At 49.6% G+C, this 19,615-nt stretch overlaps 1 protein-coding gene across 1 annotated transcript in view; it reads left to right on the top strand.

Annotated features, from left to right (window-relative positions):
* Dnr1 (E3 ubiquitin-protein ligase defense repressor 1) overlaps nt 1–19,615 on the top strand; it is an 81,010-nt gene that overhangs the window by 51,780 nt on the left and 9,615 nt on the right. The window contains exon 2 of the mRNA XM_076816030.1: nt 16,176–16,372. Within this exon, the coding sequence (XP_076672145.1) occupies nt 16,176–16,372 (197 nt within the window). The remainder of the gene's footprint in view (nt 1–16,175; nt 16,373–19,615) is intronic.

Genomic DNA, 19,615 nt, shown 5'->3' with positions numbered 1-19,615 from the left:
ATCCGCGCCGATGTTTCAACAGCTTCCGCCATATTTCAGGGAAGAGGAACGAATTCCGTAGGATGTACCTCGATTTCAATTAACTGGATTGCCGTTGTGCTTGCGCTGCCTCGATTTATCCTGTCCTCTTTTCTCTCTCCACGCCCGGCCTTCGCTTGGCTCTCCTTTTTCTTTCTCCTTTCCCTCTGCTCGCGCGACGAACGGGAATCGATAGCCCTGTCTATTTCGTTAATGTAAATTCCTACTAGTTTCCACCTCGGGCGATCAGATCGGTCCAACTTTTCGTTCTCCGTCTCAGTGACATCTCGATAGACCCGCCTCCCTCTTGCAGCGTGTCGGACACTCGACGGGAACCGCGACGGTAACCCAAACATAAATATCCAGATTAAAACATTCGAAGCGGTAATCGCGCCACACCGAGTGAGACACGTAACTGCGTTCCTTGCTTCGTTCGTTTCGCCGAGGATTGATCAACCCTGGCAAGCTAACAAGGGAATATCCCGAACCCGAAAATTCTGAAACATTGTGAATATTTGCAGCGAATTTCCACCTGATTACAACGCAATTTTTGTTTGCTGCCCAAATTCACTCTAAGGCGGTGTAATTGACCGCTGAAAATTCGGTTACTCTCCGATTTTCTGTCGTAACTCGTGAACTGTAAAATAATTTGTTCACCGAATGATAGATCTAATTATACGAAGTAACTTTTGTCTCGAAACTTTTTTTCTTCTATCTCTTACAGTAGGCGAATTAAAACAGAAAATCGGAAAATAACCGGATCTTCAGGGGTTAATTACACCGCCTTAGAGTGACTTTGGGCAGCAAACAAAAATTCCGCTCTAATCAGGAGCAGATTCTCTACATATTCACAAAGTTTCAGAATTTTTTGAATTTCCGCATTCGGAATGTTCCCTTGCAAGTTTCTTCGCTGGGAAATTTGAATTCGGATTTTTCCGAGTTTTCTCGCGTGCGGATTCTCCTTTCCCGTTAATGATTCGTCGGAAGAAGGAGGCGGCTGAGTCAGGAAAGCGAAGGAAGCTTTTGTAGATAATCTTCCAAGTGTAAAATCTCCTTCCGGGGAATTCTCCGTTTGTCGCGTTTGATCTCTGGGCATCGAAGGACGCGTACTTTGTTGCACTCCGTCTTCCCTTTCAACCCTTGTCCGCCCGAACCCGATGAAAATACGTTGATTCGCGAGTGGAACAACGATCCCGGTGCGCTCTGCCGTGCACAGTGTGTCGGCGGGAAACCCTGCCGAAGCCACACCTGTATTCAAAGTTCACCTCGCACTGGACGCACGTCGACACAAAGGGGGGAAACAAGCGCGGTTGTTCGGTTGCGTTGTTTTTTATTTTTTCAATTGGTCGAAAGCGCGGTGTATCGACAATTATGCGGTCGGTTTCGCTTCCAAACCTATCCAGCCGTCAAACGGGTGTGGTGACAGAGCGACGGGGCTGTAAAACCCTGAAAACTCTTGATAAACAGTCGCCCTTTGTCGCCATTCGTGCGAGAAGTTTTCACAGTTTGTGCCTTCCGAGCCGTAAATTGAGCACCCAAAGGGTCGACGAATCAATCGGGACAGGCGAAAATATAAGGAGAGGCGCGATGGATCGCGGATCGACCGACCAATCCAGTCGAAGCACCGCGGTTTGCGAAGCCTGTCCCGAATCTTGACTGCCTGATGCGAAGTACGAAATGACGGAAGTCTCCTCGCATTTTCCGGAGTCGATTCCCAAGACGTTTTCGAATAGAATTCCTGGGAGGAGACAGAAGACTGCGAGAGAAGAGGGGAGCAGGTAGGGTGTATTTATCCCTCGTTCCCCTGTGCTTTTTCTTTCGACTAATTCTGCATTGGAAGCAACGGAAGAATCGCCGCCGAGATAAGGGGGAACAATAGTGGGCGCTTTCGTATTCCGTTTGTCCTTTTGTCTCGCCTGGCTGGAGAACGAGACGCGTAACAAGCCAGAGGCATCGGAGACACGCTCCCATTTATACTCGAACGAGTCGACGATTGTTTTGCGCGCCGAGATACCTTTCTCGCGCCCTGCAAATCAATCGAATAGCGCTGCAATTGGAAACGCAGTTATATCGGCGCGGCGGCAGAAAATTGAAACAGGGACACGAGGCAAGGGTGAGCGAGCACGAGGTGTCGTTCGCTTCGAAGGGAGGCAACGAGCCGAAGCGCTGGGGAAACTTGTATATTATGTGTTCGAATGGCTCTTGAAGAAGGGTGAGACTGGGTCCCACCGTCTCTCCTATGAAATAGTCGTTATGCCTCTCGAGGCAGAGTTACTCCTATCGCGATTCACGGCCCACCATCGAGAAAGCAACGGAAGTCGATAGACTCTTCCACTGGATTCCCTCCGTCGACTGTGAAATTTAATGGAGCGATTTGACACGAATTCTGTCGCGGCTACTCTGCCGCGAAACTGGAATCAATCTATCGAGTTTCGTTGGAGAAAGAAGCGGCTGGTGCGTCAAAGCTGTCCCAATTAGCACCCACGCGGGCGAACGCGTAACGTGTAAGGGTAACTTTAGCGATTTCGAACTCCCTCCCCCGGTATAACAATTCGTAAGATTTGATATCGCAACTCCCTCCTTACGTAATAATTTCTACATTTAATTTTTTCAGTTATTAAAATTCTATTAAAGGTTTATATAATTCATTTAACTCGGTTTCGCGAAATTTAAATTAAAACTACTTTTCTGGAACGTTAATGATAGAATTTGTATTTATTGAAAATTAGGTGGAGAAATATTACGCAAGGCGCTACCTGACTCCCCTCGACCCTCTGCAAGAAAACGTAAGAAATTCGCGACTCCCTCCCCTCCCCAGAAAAGGCCTTACGTAATTTAAGAACGACCCCTATTTGGTGGGATTCGATTAATTCACCGGCACTCACTCGTATGCTTTGCATTCTGCGCTCGCATCGTCAAAGGTGACGGCTTGCTCGCGTATGGGTGCGAGAGATTATGTGTGCAGCGTGCAGCGTGCTCTCATAGCGATACATTTACGTCACCGTATGCATCCACGACTCGTGCACGTGGAAACTGCTGTACGAGGCATTGTGTACCTCATTTAATCTCTCGCCCCGTCGTTTTCATATTGAATCCCGGCTGGTTAATTCTAGTACGTGCAGGACACATTCGACAGGCCGGGTACCCTTTGAACTCAGCGGCGACAACGAATCAAGCCCTCTATTTCCACTATTGTTGTCCGTTTACGTTAATTGACGTAGATTCCGTTCGAATTTAATGGCCTCACTACCGAATGACAGCTTCTCGACTCTGCCGAAGGAGATCTATCACACTGGTTTTTACGTTCCAATGTTTAATTCGTCTAACGCGTGTATGCAGATTCATCCTGACCAGCACCCGCGCGTTACGCCGTGCCCAAGTCGTTTCTCTTTTTTATCAGGCTTTTTGCAGCAGCAACTTAAGCTAATAAACTACCGTGAAAATAATATCCAGCGGAGCCGGCTGGTTTATTTGAATGCGATAGAAATTCAAATGACATTCAGGTCTCGTTATTTACTCGGCCGGAGCTAACGTCCGAAGTAAAGGCGGCGGGGAAAGATTGTTCCTGCGTGCGCTGAATCGCGCGGCAATCGACGGCTGGCTAAAGCGCGTGGCTGCAACGAAATTCGTTTGCTTTTTTTTTAACGACGGACACGACGGTATTAATCGCGGGAACGTGTTTCGCCTGCAGACGGCTCGGTTACCGGAATGTGCTACGCAGGATTTGAGGGCGAGACAAACGAACGGTTCGTGGGCTGCGTTGCGTAATTGCCAGGGTGATTAGACGGGATAATTAATGCATACCGAAAGCTCGCCCGAAGTGCGCATTAATCCCGGAACAGTGCTCCGCTTGCCCTCGCGAACGACCAACTGCTATTCTGCAATTGCTCGTACGTCAGATACGAGAGGTGCCGCAGTGACAATGAAAAGAAACTTTAATTTATCGTCCGAGTCGCTGGCTCGCTGGCGGCACTCTGACACGACGTTCTCCAACGAGTCCACGCGAAGTAGCGTCTCGAACCCGCGAGCTGGTTTAAATCTTGAACGCAGCTAAGTTACCCTGCTATAGATTCGATATTAAGCCAGCCACGCGGGCTCCTCCTTATTGAAACACGACAAAGGCGCTTAGGGCTCTTTGACCTTCCATCTTCAATACGGATCCCCTTCAGCGGATTATGCAAATGCGAGGGAATCCTCTTACTGTCTGCCCGGCTCGAAATAACTTAAGGCCTCGTAAAATCGATTACCGCCTTTCTGCGAGTCGGGGACCGGTTACCTGTAATCTTCCTCGGTCTTCAGCTGAAGGGTGACGCGCCGTCCAAATTACTCGCCCCCGTTTCGACTCGCTCCTAATATCGCGCGTCGACGATTCTCTTCCGATCGCCGTTCCAATGATTTCATCGTGGCTGCAACCGCCGGTCGAACCGAGGCGCAATGTCGAGACGCTCGCTGGAGAACCCACGGAAATTTCGGATGGATCCGCGAACTCCGAGCTGTGTGTGCAATCTGCTGTTCCAGTTTGTATCTCGGAATTAGCGAGTAACCAAGAGAAACGTGTCGCGTCAGGGTTAAAGGGGTGCTGGGATAAAGCGGACTGGAGCGTACAGGGAGCGTAGGCGGGGCTCCCTGGGCTCTCGGGGTGAAGGTACGCTTGGACGTGTACGGATGGACCGCCGGGGAAGACAAAATACGTACATCGATGCGAGGAGCAACGAATTCCGTCCGTTCCATCCGAGTCGAATAAATGCATCCAAGTGCCTCGAGCCTCTTCCTCTCGTAAACTCCCTTGTCTTCTTTTTCCCTATCGCTTCGATTTACATCTTATTGCCTCCTGTCTACGCTGCCGCCTCGGTCGGCTCCTTAATTCGAGACACGGGCTTCCCGAGACGCTACCTTTTCAATCCTCCGCCTGACAATAGCTGCGTACTTACTCCATACATTGAAATGTTGGCTGTTCTACGCGAGTTCCTTCCCTCTGGCATGTCTGCCGACATTATTCGCAATTGCAACCGTTTAATATGAAAAGGCAGGTGTAAAATATACAAAGCGACACGCAACACGATGGGTCTACCCAGCGAAACGAGGGAATGTTCCTAGATAACTGGTTTCCCCTCTCGCGAGTGTAACGCAGATGAACTCGGAAACTGTTTGCTACATTATCACTTCTGTTACGTCTAGTTACATACCTATATATACATAGTACATATTTCCCTTCTCCCATCGAAGGAAGACCCGCTTCTAAGCCCTCGTATCCTCGAGGGGATAATTCCTGGACGAGCCTTCCCTTGGATCTTAATCGTCGGCATTGGAAGTCAGAAAGGCGAGCTGGCTGGTTAGCATGCCGGGCCGCTAAGAGATTTTCCCTCGTTCCCAGCGTCTTTTGTGGGCCACGGAGGCGGAACGAGATACCTCTCTGTATTATTTTGCAGCTAGCCGCATTCAAGGAGCCTCTGATAAAAGCGCATCCTCGCCAAGTCTGAAAGGGTTCGGTTAAAACGAGTCGCGGTATGGAAATCGTAGGATCGATCTGCATACACCGCTGCGCCGAGGGTGCCGGGATTATTTCACCGGCTCGGGGAGAGCTTGGACATTTTCAGCGCGAAAGGAACACTCGTTTATCTTGCTCCCGCGGAGACGGCGGAATCTATGGAAATCCGACGCGCGTTTTCCTCGACGATCAAGGGACGTGCCTAGCTCGAATGCACTCGGGCTGTATCGCGGTGCGCGCGAATTTAAAGCCGGGGCGAGCACTTCGGGGCGGGACCAAAAATCGGTCTATCGAGGAGAACGAGGCTTTTCCGCGCCACGCTCTTTTCACCGGCTCTTTCTTTCGCTTCGCGAGCTACTGGCTGCATTCGAAACGGCGCTGCACTTAAGAAACTTCTCCGAGGATGAAATATCGCGCGCTGTTAGCTCGACGGGCCAGAAAGCCGCCGAGGTCGATGCGTGAAATACGAGCGTCGGAAGACGGAAAGCCGGCGGAAAGACGGAAAGAAGGGAGAACAGTCGAAGGAGGGAGGGGTTGCCGCCTCCAGTGAAATTACGTTGCGAAAGCGTGATTGTCGCGCGCTAGCTGCCTGCGACTTTGGGTAACATCTATATCCTCGTTGTCCTTCGAGCCGAATGAAATATCTCCGCTGCAGTTCTGCTAAATAAAGCTTTTAATGCTGTTCCGTGTGTACCTGCGCTCCGCTGGGAGGAAAATATCTGATTAAGTCGCATCGCTGGCTGGATGTTAATTGCGTTTCATGCACGCGGCGACGATCTGATACTGTTTTAATTAGACAGTTTAACGAGACACCGCAGCATCCCGTTTTTTCCCCCCCTTCTTCCTCGTTTCTTCTGTTCGCGTGCCAATGTGTTTCATAGAAAGTTCTACGAGAAAGTTCAAACTTTTTTTCGGCCGCGCTTTTTCACGGGCGACTCGAATCGCATATATTACGTATGATAATGCCCCGCGAATGGAAAGTTTGCCTCGAAGCGACGGAAGGATAAACTGGTGACGCTCCTTCATTGGCAGCGGTCTCGAAGTTCCGACCGCGCGCAAGAGTTCCACGGTCCCCTTTGATGCTTTCGCAGCGATTGATAGCTCGAGCTCGGAAATTAAATTCAAAGATACATCGGAGCAGCGAAATTGGTGGGTGCAGGAAGAAGGGGAGCGGACGACACTCGATTTTTCTCCGCAGAGATCCGAGAAATGGACGTTCTTATCGAAAGTAGAAACTTTCCTCCTTTCCGACTCGCTTCGTCCATTTCGGGATCGCAGAATTTCAGGTACACGGCTTCTCGATAAATGAAATGTCGAGCGTCATCGAGAACTATCTCGAAGGCCAATTTTCTGGCGCAGAAATCTCTTCTGGTTGTCGTCGATATATTAGAAGCGAGCTTGGGGGATGGAACTGGAAAGGGACTGCCCCTGCACGAAGGGAACTCAAAACTTTCCTCGTCCCGGCTATGTTTTCCTTTTATCGAGCCTTCAAACTTTCTGCTACAAGCGTTTACGAAGCTCGAGGAGCGAATAAAAGCCGCCCCACACCAATGGTATTTTATCAATAAATTGGCAGACGAGCTCTTCGAGGAAACGAGGCGTGAGATAATCGAAGCTTGCGACCTTTTTCCTAAATTCTCTTCGGGGGACTCGCGTCAAGTTTTTGTTAGCCTAAGCAGCTAGCGACGATGCAAATAGCGTTTTCGGGGCTAATTAGCCGCTCGCATACATTGGCAGACGTGGGGTAGGGTCTAATTAACTGGCTCGTACCGCGTAAACGCTTGCCGTCCTAATTAACCGGCTCGCATCGCGTAAATGCTTGTTTCATTATTTACCGCGAACGTTTGTACGCGGCTGGGATAATTGACAAGTGCTTGACGTCGAATCCGATCATATCTGATAAATGAATTTAACGCGTTCCCCCTCCGCCTCGTGCCCGCGGGGGATCGGCGAACGTGGCGGGGAACTAAAAATGAATGTCGGCAATGGAGATACTGGACGCTGATAAACAGAATGTTTGCTCAGACCCATCCGCTGAATGAACAGTTATCTAAATTCGAAACTCATAAAACGAGCTGTGTACGCGCGTTGCAACAACGAGTATTCCTATTTCCAGCTTGCCGCGTTCATTTCATTTCTCGCGCGCGGAAGAGCGGTTGGCTTTTATCCCGCTGCGTGCCGTTTTCATTGAAATTTCCGTATCATTTGGACAGGACGATATGGAAAAGAATGATAGCGTGCAACGCGTAATTGATTGCGCAACCGGCGGCTTAAATAACAGCGCGTATTACATAAGCGATGGGCGTTATGCAATGGGCGTAATCGTTAGGGACAATGGCAACTTCGGTAGCGGAAAGACAAGCGATAGCTGTCATTTGTTCAAACCACTGGCATTGGTACCTGCGCGCGCGGTGCTTCGAAGAGTTTCAACGCCGCCGCGATTGCGAACGTGAATTTTACACATGCCAATTATCGACCCGCCGCTCGCGCTCCCCTATTAATCTTCCCGGTCGCAGATAGCGCGGTAGCATCGATCGCGAGTCTCGAAGGATAAAACTCCCCTCCCTGCCGGTGGAATACTCGCGGTATAGCGCGCACGTTGTGGCAGCCTAGTGTCCGCAGCCAAGAAAAGCGCTGTATCGATGTACTAAATGCAAAGTCGATACCTATTGAACTCGACCAGGGAAAAGCGACGGAAAGAAGTGCCGGGGAACGGGGAGGGTCGGAGGAACGCACCGTAGGAGCGGATACTGCTATCATATTTCCGGTCGAGTAGCTGTTTCTTCGCATAAACCAGTACGCCACGACCCTCGCACCTTGGCTATTCTCTCTAGCTTTTCCCACCTCCGTCGACTTACTTCTCGCCTCGCTCCTCTGCCCGCCTGTGCGTACGTACCTACGTGCCTTCGGCATTATCGCGGCACGGTATCTGCTGCGACAAAAATGCCGCTGGGTCGAACGGGAACGAGGAATCGAGGAGAGGCAATGGGAAACAGCGCCGTCGCGATCCTTCGGAGCTTGTTATATACGTGTACTCCAGCAGCGATCCGGGGAGACGTTCGCCGCGTCGACTGGAAACTTTTCCACCGTGAGAAGAAAGTAGCGGCGAAAAATTGATGCGAGCCACGTTTGGGGAACAAGCCCAGTCGAACGCGGGATAATGCCTCGCCCGTGGAAAATGAGGTGGCGGTTCTGCGGGCCGAGGAATTTTCCATCGAACGCCATCGTTCGCCGAGATGCATACCAATGCCCGTGCTTCTGTACGTGTCGTCGGGAGTTGCGGAAACTTTGTTCGTTAACTCGTCTATGAATCATTTCCATAATTATTCCCGCCGATTCCTCGAAGCCACTTGGCAGACGCGATCGTCGGCGGGCGGAGTCCCGAGCGAAGGCTCGGCCCGATTGTTCCTCGGACAAAGGGAAGAGTATTTCGATGTTTGCTGGCTGGGAACTTCTTAAGCCTCTCGGTCGCCGCTTGCGCCATCCTGAAACTTGTCCGCGCGCACCGATCTGTCTCTCTTATCGCGCAGGGGCCCGAACGGGTCCAACGAGTCCTCGGGAAACCCTGCTGCAAGTTGCCGGCGCGCGCCGGTCTCTCGGCGTTACGTATCGTCCTGCCTTTTAGCGCGAGTTCCTTCGGATCTCACGTTTTATTTATCACCGACGGACGGAAATGGAATTTTCCCTCGGTCCGGTAGGAAAATATTCCGTCGGGGATGGAAACGTTTTAGTTTTAAAACGCGCGACAAATCTCTCTCGTGCTCCGTGATCCGAGTGCAAAGCGGCGTACAAACGGCTGCGGAGATACTTGCAGGAAGGGGGAATCCGTTTAGAGATTCCCGACATTTTTCAGGCTACCGACTACCGTCAGGCGTCGGCCGTCGCGCGTCGCCTACCTTGATAACGCGATCAGCCGATTGCTTTGTAATCCGGGCCGGCATTTCGGGAACGCGGCCCGGAGAGAATCTACTCCTAGGAGGGTGAATAGGGGACGGGTCGCGTGGAAAATCATGGGCTAAGTGGTTTTGCCCCCCCGGCTAGAAGGGGAGAAGCTAGGGACAGCTACAGGGGGTTTTTACCTTCTTGTCCTGGCTTCTCTAACGACCCTCTCGAGCAGCCGTCGGCAAAGAGAGTCGGCTGGGAGGAAGGAGCAGGGACGAGCCAAGGGGTTAAAGCAGAATGAAAGTAGAAGAGGAAGGTAAGGCGTCGGACACGAGGCCGCGCTACGAAAAAGTTGCGGTACGTGCCGAAGTGGTCAGGGCTCCGGCGAGCCGTGTTACCGTTCTTCAAGAAGCTCGATTATGCGACAGTCATTAAGCCGTCGTCCATCGGGAGCTTGACAGTACTCGAGAAAAACTCGCGAACAGGCGAGAGCAGACGAGAGGAGAGGAGACGAAGAGTGGGACGAGAGGAGAACAACGAGAAGTCGCGATTCTTGTCGCAAGATTCCCAGTTGACGAGCGGAGGAATTCTTGGCCAGCGGTGCGCGGCTTGCGCTCCCATTTTTTTTTCTTTATTTACCGTTGCAAAACCATTTTCTGGCTGCGGCGCGCCATAGAATGCGGGGCGAGCAGCTGCGACGCCTGACGGCTTGTCTCTTTGATTCCTTCGATTCGCGCATTCAGATTAATTCAGAGAAACGGGCGCGCGTGCGTTAACGATCGGTGTCGCGAAAGTGAATGATAACCGATTTCATCGATCGGTCGAAGTTTGCGTTAATTCGACAAGCAGCAAGTTGTAAAAGCAAAACCCTTTGGAAGGTATTGTACCCGGGTGGAAGCCAGAGGGCATTCACTCGAATGCGAGTGAATTCCCTTGGTGTACAGTGTACACTAGCTCGCTACCCAACGTTCCAACGTGTACCAAGCCAAGTCCGCGCCGTATAAATTTTCTCGTGGACCGAACATAGGTACAATTCGATTCGTACGTCAGCTTGTCGATACGCGACAAAGAGGCCCTCCCAGCAAAGATAGAACGATTTATTCGTGGGAATTCAAGCCCGTCGGCCAGCTTTGTACGCTTCGTACCCCATTACACCGCTGGAATTGCTGGAATAGCAATACGCCCCTAGAAGGAAATTCGTTTGACTATTACACAGCGACCACACTCTGCGTTATCCGCGCTCGCGTAGCTCTTTGGACGTAGCGAACCTTTGCACGGGACAGGAGAACGACATATGAAATCTTGTTGGACACAGCGGAATAAAAGTTTGTCAAGTGCTGTTCTGCTGTCGTATCCCTGATACCAGATAGGAGGAAATAATTGTTGAATAATAAAATCATTTAGAATTTCGACCGTAAAGAATTTCTAAAACTTAACATTAAATTTTATAAGCGCACCGGTTCGGTTTATTTTTAAGAGATTAAATAAAAGCTATTGTGCAAATTTTAAGATTAAATTTCCAAAGTTTCGGTCAGTATTGCGACCATTATCAATTGTTGAATAACCCACCGCTGTATCGTCGGAAACACTATCAATGGAGTGGGCGTTTTGAAATCCCTGTTTACAGCCTTTCCACCCCCGATGCGAGCAGGGCTAATGAGCGACGGGTGACGAACGGGGTTCATGGAAACGTAGTCTGCAACAAAGAACGCGAAGGAAAAGCGACTGACCGAGGGCCTGCCAACGCGGTATGCACGTTGCCAGTGGAAATACACCGGTGCAAATGAGAGAAAAACAGCTGATCAGGGACGAATGTTACGAACAGCTAGCTGCTGATCGAACCTGTGTTCGTCCTCTCCGTATTGTCGTGGGAGGCAGTTTTTTATCGGTGCAAGTAAATAAGCCGTATCGGTGCGTGGATTTTTTCGTCGAAAGATAAGGTGCAATCATGTGGTTTCCTCGAAGGGACTTCATTCGTAATCGGCAGACGGTTGGGAGAGCGAGGCCTCTTTGTCGGTATCGCCGCCCCTGAGAGCCAGGAGCGAGATTCCTCCTACAAGATAGCGTAGTAAACAAAGTTGGCCTTCCAAGAGGCCAGTGCACCGCGCTGGCCCGCCATATTTGCAATTCCTATCGCGTTTCTTCGACGCCTCGCGTCTTCTGCTCGCAATAACGATCCGGCCTTTAAACATTTGCGCCGCGGACCGTGGTGCCGAAGAAAGGCGCCAGTTTGTTCGGCGATCGCGATCCGGTGGTTCGAAAATGTTCACAGTCAGAAACTATCCATCTATTAGCGTTTGGAGTATAGCCAGGGAAGTACGAAATAAGGTCGCGTCTCGCTCGGCCTCGAGAAATGCTTTGGTCGTTTCCGTAGCTGGCGACCACCTACGGCTACACCTGCTGAGAACTGAATTCTTGGATCTGCAGTTGGAGGAAGAGCAGCTTGGAATTCGTAGTTCCGTAGAAATATGTAGGCACAAGTTGGCCGCCTCTAATAAACTCGCTTTTATTTTTTATTCCCCTCGTAGTCCAGTGAAATTAGGATTCGGAATAAATTCCAGCAAGCTAAATTTGGGTATGGGCCTTTTTATTTGGTCGTTTTAAACAATACGTTAAAAGTCCCCGTCGATCCGACCGCCGCTAAAATTTTTACAGAGGGTTGAAAGAAAACCATCTGTTTTTCGCGAATTTCTCGTTATCTAGCAGTCTCGCGACAAAAATAGTTATTATACAATTTATAGCCTAGGAAATTCTCTACAAAAAAGGTGCTATGAGTTTTTTTCGTGGGAGTAATGAGAACGCCAGCATCGTCTTGAGCGTATTTCACGTTGATGTTGGCAGCTTCCAATTTTTGAGACAGCATAGCAATAACACGTGCTACATCCATTGATGCTGACGTTCTCGTGACTCCTACGAAAAAAACTCATACCACCTTTTTTGTAGAGAATTTCCTAGGCTATAAATTGTACAATAACTATTTTGTCGCAAAACTGCTAGATAACGAGATATTCGCGAAAAACAGTTGTCTCTTTCAACCGTCTTTTGTCATACTGTTTAAAACGACCAAATAAAGGCCCGTACCAAAATTTAGCTTGCTGGGAGTTATTCCGTAGATTGGGCAGATTTCCGTCTAATTTCTTCTCTCTGGTTTCCTCGACAAATTGCAAGTGGCGACAGTGACCCGCGGTCACCGATCTCCGCCGTCTTGGGATCCTCCCGCACCCCTTGCGCCACGCTCCGATTGAAATATCGCGAAAGCCGAAGGCAAATGCGAAAATGGCGTGCATCCGCTGCGCGTGATCAGGTACTTCGGTCACGTCTGAGACGCGCGAAACGGAGAATCCTCTCGTTGGAAGTTGCGGCGGGTATCGAGGTGGCACGGACCAAAGGAGCTGGAAATCCAGTTCCGTAAACTGCGAGACGAAATCTCGTTACATTGTCAGCGGCGAGCTCCTCGACGCGAAACTAATCTCGAATAATATTTGGAAGGAAACTGCAACCGCGTTAAAGCAGGGGACGTTAACGCGCCATTGTCCGCGCGCGCGCGCGCGCCTGTACATTTGCATTTTTCCACGGCAATTTGAATTGTAACGACCGGTGAATCGATAAGCGAGCACACACGGCGCTTCGCGTTTGCGGGGATAAAAAGGTCGGTGCTCCGGACTCGGTGGTCGTTCTTCGGCGGCGGGGCGGGTAATCCGTCGCCGAGGAGTCGAGAAATTTGCCGGCAAAACAATACGAGGCTCGTTTGTTGGTTGGCGCCGCGTCGGATTAACGAGTTTATTTAATTCGACCCGCCCGGCGATATTAATTTAGCCGCAGCGAATGCAAATTGCTTCATTTCGAGCCGGCGCGCCGCGCCGTTTTCCCCGTGCCCACGTTACCATAAAAGGCATAAAACGTAGAACCGTGCTGCACGTCCGAGCGCCGATGCACGCTAGCTTGACGCGTGTGCGGCTGTAATGAAATGTGCCTGAGCGAGACTGTGGAAGACGTTCCACGTGCTCTATGTGTTCAGGTTACGGTAATTTTCTCTACGCAGAGCTGCTCCAAATTCGGATTGTTTTCCCAGGGAATTGCAAAACACGTTTCACGCGGTTACCAACGGTCTCTTTCGTTGGGACATACAGTATTTGCTCGCCAGGCGGGAAACAATTGTTTCCTCGTAATTACGTAAGTAACGTGGTTTTTTTGTCCCAGCGGAGAAAGAGACTGCGCCGTGACAGAGGCAGTTGGTACGCCGTCGTTAAGTATGTAGGCATGCATATAGTAAGTGTCTGGTGTCTGTAAACCGAGGCAGCGTTTTCTCGTCACTCTCTCGACGGCGCACAATGGGGTGAAAGACCCTAAAAGTTGGCATCAATTCCTGGGCGTCATGAAAGCTTGTGTTAATTAAATAACTTAATCGAAAACGATTATTTTAAAGTAAATGAAATAAAAGATCCTCTTTTAAGCTTATCTAATACATTTTTGTACATATTTAATAACGCAATCTGTGAAACCTTTTTATTTTCTTTTTGTATACGGCAATGCAATTTTTTAGGGTCTCCCACCCCACTGTGCGCCGCACCGTCAAATCCCTGTCTTTCGCTCGCACTTCCAGCTTTTTTCACCTCCACTTTTCGCAGTCTCCGTTTCGAGAAAAGAGCTCGCCCTGCGAAGATATTGTGTCGGCGATTTTTCAAAACGGTCCTCCGCGCCGCGCCGACTGTGAATAATCATGAAAAGAAGCACCACCGTGCGCGGTATGTATCGCAGCGAGAGGAGCGCTGCATTTGCGCGACAAGCCGCATCCACGTGTAAAACCCTGCCTGCATCTCTCGGAGGTGCTTCGAACGCGCGTACAAGTATGATGCATTAATATCAATTAGAAGCAGGACCGACTACATGGCCTCGTCAAAGAATCCTCTCTTATCTGCTCGCGTGGCTATTCACCGAAACATTCCTACGTGGCATCGCGTTGACAGTGCCACTGTGCGCGCAGCTTATTCGTAGTTAGGTCCGCTGGGGCGGGGAGCGCAGGGTAAGAAATTGAAAGGGTGAAACGCGGGGCGCGACACCCGAGCGCCGCGCTGAACAGAGACGCGATAGTTTGTACGGTTCAAGTATCGCGATGGAGAATACTTTAAAGTTTCAGACTTAAATAGGAAGTTGCTCGCGGCCCGAGGATTTGCTCAAGGCCAGTAACCTTTTCCTCGCGAATTTTTTGGACCGCTCTCGGGGAGAGGGAGCGCAAATAGTTGGGGTAACGATAAAAGTATTCGGAGCAGAAGTTTCGCGCGCAGTTTGCGATTCCTATGGAAAGGAGTAGGTACGGGCTCGGAAACATTACGGATTCGCGAGCTAATCAGAGCTGAGTAGTCGAGTAAACATTCGTTGTTCGCGATTCCCACCCCTCGAACCGGGGCGAATAGGCAAAGAGAAAATTAACCGGTACGTTTGAGCTTTTACGTTCCGATCTCCAGACGCAACGCGGGCGCGAACAAACGCTCGCAAGATGGATATATAATTCTTTTCGGTGGGCTATTCGTTTTAGGTTTCCTTGGTCGGCAAAAACTGGCCAGACTGACATCACGCTGGAGAATTTATTATCGTCGAGCCAACGGGAGTCTTCCTCCCCCGTGCCTCTCTTCTCACCGTGAATTTTCCTTATCGCGACGCACGTGACCGAGTTTTCGTCTGTCGCGAGGAGGAAGAAAGCGGCGCAGAAAACAGAACAATTGGATCGGGCCAGGGGAGCCCTCTGCATACACGTATCTATGTAGGATCCTATGAATATCGAGCGCGTTGTAAGGTGCTCCAGTTGCTGGCTTTTTTGTAGGACAGTACGCAAAGTGTATTAACTTAAAAGATACGTTGCGCGCAACGATTGCCCGCCGTTCGGAGATACGTATCTGTGTGTGCGGTTGGTTGGGACCCGTGGCCAGCAGGGGTGGCGAGCTAACTTTCTAAATTATTGCCAGCAATTTATTACCCGCTTTGCTCGGCCGCGTTGCTGTTATCCCGCGAATCGGTCCGCGGTTTCCGAACGTTTTAAGGCGGGTTCACACGTATCAGTTGCGTGACGGACTTCGGCTTCTGGGGAAAAATGGCACAAGAGTAGGGGTTGGGTTAGTTGATACAGACGAGTTATCTCGACACCGTATGTATGCAGCTCCATTTCAGCGAGATATGATTGTTGTTCAATTATTTCCTACGATCCAGCGTACGTGTGTGTACATTGATGTTAACAATCCTTGTTAACTGTTTTCGTTTATACGGAGAAAAATGAAATAGTTTTGATACCTCCAAATAACATTTTTTCATTCGTTCTGTATGTATTTCCTCGTGTTTTCGCTTACTATGTATTAAAGAGGAAGGATTAAAGTATATTTTGCCATATTTGTTATTAAGTAATTAATTCAAATAAAAAATGAAAATATTGAAAACAGAATAACGTATCAACTAGCCCTGCAGTGGGGTAAATCGATACGTTTTACCTTCGCCCGAATAACATATTTTCATTCATTTTGTATGTATTTTAATTTACAATATATTAAAGAGGAAGTACCAAAGTGTATTTTAGCATATTTATTACCAAGTAATTAATTTAAAAAAAAAATGAAAAACATTGAATACTGAAAAAAGTATCCACTAGCCCCATTCTCCCCTGCATGCGCGTGAATAGACCGATAGCAAAGTTGCACACGCTCGCGGATAAGTCATCGACAAACGAGTCCTCCATAAAGACGCACACAGAGGCTACAGATTAATGGACCGTATTAAGCGAAGACTGTGTTTGTTGCAGGCCTGTGACTGTCTGGGCATTAGCAAGGAGTGCGATTACTTCGGGCTAAAGTATCAGAACGCGAAAAGCGAGGAACTCTGGCTGAACCTGAGGAACCCCATAGAGAGGCAAACTGGCGGTGGAGTGGCGCCTCTGAGGTTCGCGTTGAGGGTCAAGTTTTGGGTACCGCCTCACCTGTTGCTACAGGAAGCCACCAGGTAAGAACAACCATGTTTCTTCCTCTTAAAACGTCCCTTCCATTCCGGCTCGGTAGTGGGCTAGCTGGAAACGACGGTGCTCGCGCAATTGCGCGCCGACGAACCTCCCTCGATTAACGCCACGCCCGCATGGACTTTGCGAAACGGGATCCTTCTAGAGGCGTTTGAAAGGTGGGTGGAATTGGCAGTAGACGGAAAATATTTCCATGCGGCTTGAGGATGGAAAGTGGCGGGGTAGCGCGCTGGGTTTAGTTGAATTGAAAATTGCTTCCGTGGAAAGAATCCTCTCTATCGCGGAGACTCGGGCGGCTGAGAATCAGCTGGATCGATCGACCGATCGATCACGAACTCTGAAAGAGCCTCTCCCTCGGATTGCCGAGCGAGCACGTACAAAATTGCACGCCGGGGTCGAAGTACGGCCGTGCTGATTACGCCTCGTAATATCATCGCTGGCTATACAGGGTGGTCCGTAAACGAAGTCGGCAAATGTGAACGAAGCGGAGCGGTGAAAAGCGACGATTAATTACCCCTCGGCTGTGGTCCCGCGGAGAAACTCGACCACCGTGTCGCGCGTCGTCGCCAGTAAACTCGAGCGGTTCTGTTGGCCGCACAGTAATAATATAACAGCGAGTGTTTTTCGCGCACCGAGCGGGTTGTTCTTCTTCAGGTAGAGGAGAATTGAACGGTTCGGGAGGTAATGTTGTTTTAATCGCGGTCGTTCGAATTGGCCTTGGCGAAGGTAAACGCGCGGAGAGTAATGCGTTCGACACCCGAATTAATTCGTCGGCGACCAGGCCGCGGTAATTGCACCAGCTGACGCGACGAACCAATTCGTTCGTACATTCGTTGCGCTACCGACACTCGCGTTCAGCAACATGTGTTCCTAGATTTACACTAGCCACTGCAACGCGCGGGGCCCGATACGGTGCGTGAAAAATTCCGAAAATTGTCGGCCAGAATTAAATGTTCCACCGTGAAATATCCTCGATGCCGATTACCATTTTCGAATTTCCCAGCCAATTCTGTTCCCTGCTTCGTGTGCCGATTGCAAATAGCTTCGGGGGAGGGGGTAGGTTACCCTCAAAATTTTCCAAAATTGGTTTTTAGGATGTTTGCATATTCCGTTAGCTACATCTTTTCTGCGTATTTTAAGCGCAACCGAGTCCCGAAATTCTAAAAATGAAGGAATTACAGTAAAAAATGTAAGAGCCTGCACATGAGATCGGAACAATGTCCATCTTTAAACGCGATTTTCCAGAAACTGCGTTTTCCAAAACGGTGAACATAAAATCCTGAAAACCGCTCGAACGATTTGAATGAAAATTTACAAGGAGTTGCAAGAAACTATTCCCCTCTATGTATCGGAAGCACATTTTCAATATAGATTCTTAAAAAAAGATAAGAAATATTTTTCCTACGAAAAAAGGAAAAATCAGAAACATCAACATAAAAATTGTGTTAATTTATTTGACAAAATTTTGCTTCCTGCACAAGATGGAGACAGTCTTACAGATTATAAAAATTCCTTTACTTTGTGTTTTAGGTAATTCACCTGTCCGGATTCGTGTTCACCATGAAACGGTGCATCGCGTGCACGCTCTCACATTTATATTTATAACTTTTTTCCCTACAAACATATTCAAAATTTTCTTTATGCGCGTTAAAGTCAACGAAACGACGCTTAAAAAGTAAAACAAAATTTATCTCCATGTTGATTTATTACTTTAGAATGTGCGTTCGAAGAAGGGCCTGATTTTGGGCTGTAACCTACCCCCTTAACACCCTCGGCCCCGGCCTACCGAAAGGATGCTGTCGAAGTGAAAGAAACAAGGAAGAAGGAATCGGGAACATAAAGCCGTAGCGCGTTAGAGAATTACTGAATTCCGGAAGCATAGAACAAAGAGCGTAGCCATGGAAATAGCCGGGGGTTCAGATTTGGCGGGCGTTTGCTTCGAGGAATATAAATCAGTGGTTATTACAATGGCATTGTCGCGGAATACACCGAGAGTTCGCTGTGTTCCCGTTGAATTCCGCGATATTCAATATCACCGATGCGAGACAATACGTAGGTTGGCCTCAGCCTCGTAAATCTCCGATCGGTTTAACGTCGTTTGCCGCCCTCTTTTGCATCTTACCTACTTGATGGCGTTTTCACATTTTACGACGGAGATTGAGCGGCGGAAAAGCGGGCGCGGACGAGCGAGACGGACGAAGATATCTCGCGCTAGACGGTAGATTCATTATCGATGCCCGACATAATTTCGAGTTTCTCGTTTGTGAATGATCCTTTGCCGAGAGCAGCTTAACGGCCCAGAGGCTACGGGCCGTGCAAGCACCGGCCTCGTTTTCCCAACGTACAAGGTGGCTCGGAAACGCGATCTTCCTCCGCTGCAGCGCAGCCGATGTAATTGAAAGTTAAAGCCAACCCCGGCTAGGAAAATTGCTGGACGCAACAATTGACAGGTTTTTTTCGGGGCGACGAATCCGCTTAGGATCTAAAGCGATTGGAATAGCGCCGAAGAGAAGTTTCGAGAGGGCTGGCGAAGCTTTGAAACTTCTCGCCAGAATTTCCACGAGCGTCTCGCGCTTAACCTTAAGAGGACGTAACTTGGAAACCTAAAGGACTCGAGGATGTTCCTCTCGGCTCGAGTGCAGGCTGCATAAACTCGCGATCTTCGGGCTCGCGTTCGAATGGATGCCCACTCGAAACTCGGCCGGCCAACTTGGAGAAGGCTCAGCCTCGCGTGCCTCCCAACGCGGATCCAAGTGCATAATTTATTGCGATCAAGCCGCTGTTGGACCATGACACTCGCGCATGGGGGAATCTCGAAGGCGGGAGGAAAACGGGCAACCCGGTGTTGTATAATTCAGCGAAACAAGCCGAGGCGCGAGATGTTTCTCGTTCCCGCGACTCCTGGCCTCTTCTTAGTCCGGGGGCATGAATTCCGCCAACTCATTTGCGAATTACGGCTCGGCGGTGGCTCCGACGTAAGTAATTCATTGCTGCCGGCCGTGCCCGTAACACATTGGATCGGTTCAACCCGAACGGAAGCTTGCCGTGTTTTGGCACGCGAAGCTCCGGGGACAAGAGGGGAACGGAGGTTCGCAGGCGCGTAAAAGCGTAACCAGCGCGAACTTCGGTAATAACTTACGTTTCGAACAACACCAGCCACCAGCTGAAACGCGCGGATATCCTCCTGCGCGTTCATAAATTTGTCCTCCCGTTTGTTTAGGAAATTTAGG

This window comes from Andrena cerasifolii, chromosome 7 (genome assembly GCF_050908995.1).
Source record: "Andrena cerasifolii isolate SP2316 chromosome 7, iyAndCera1_principal, whole genome shotgun sequence".
Lineage (NCBI taxonomy): Eukaryota > Metazoa > Arthropoda > Insecta > Hymenoptera > Andrenidae > Andrena > Andrena cerasifolii.
This window is presented reverse-complemented; position numbering and strand designations above follow the sequence as displayed.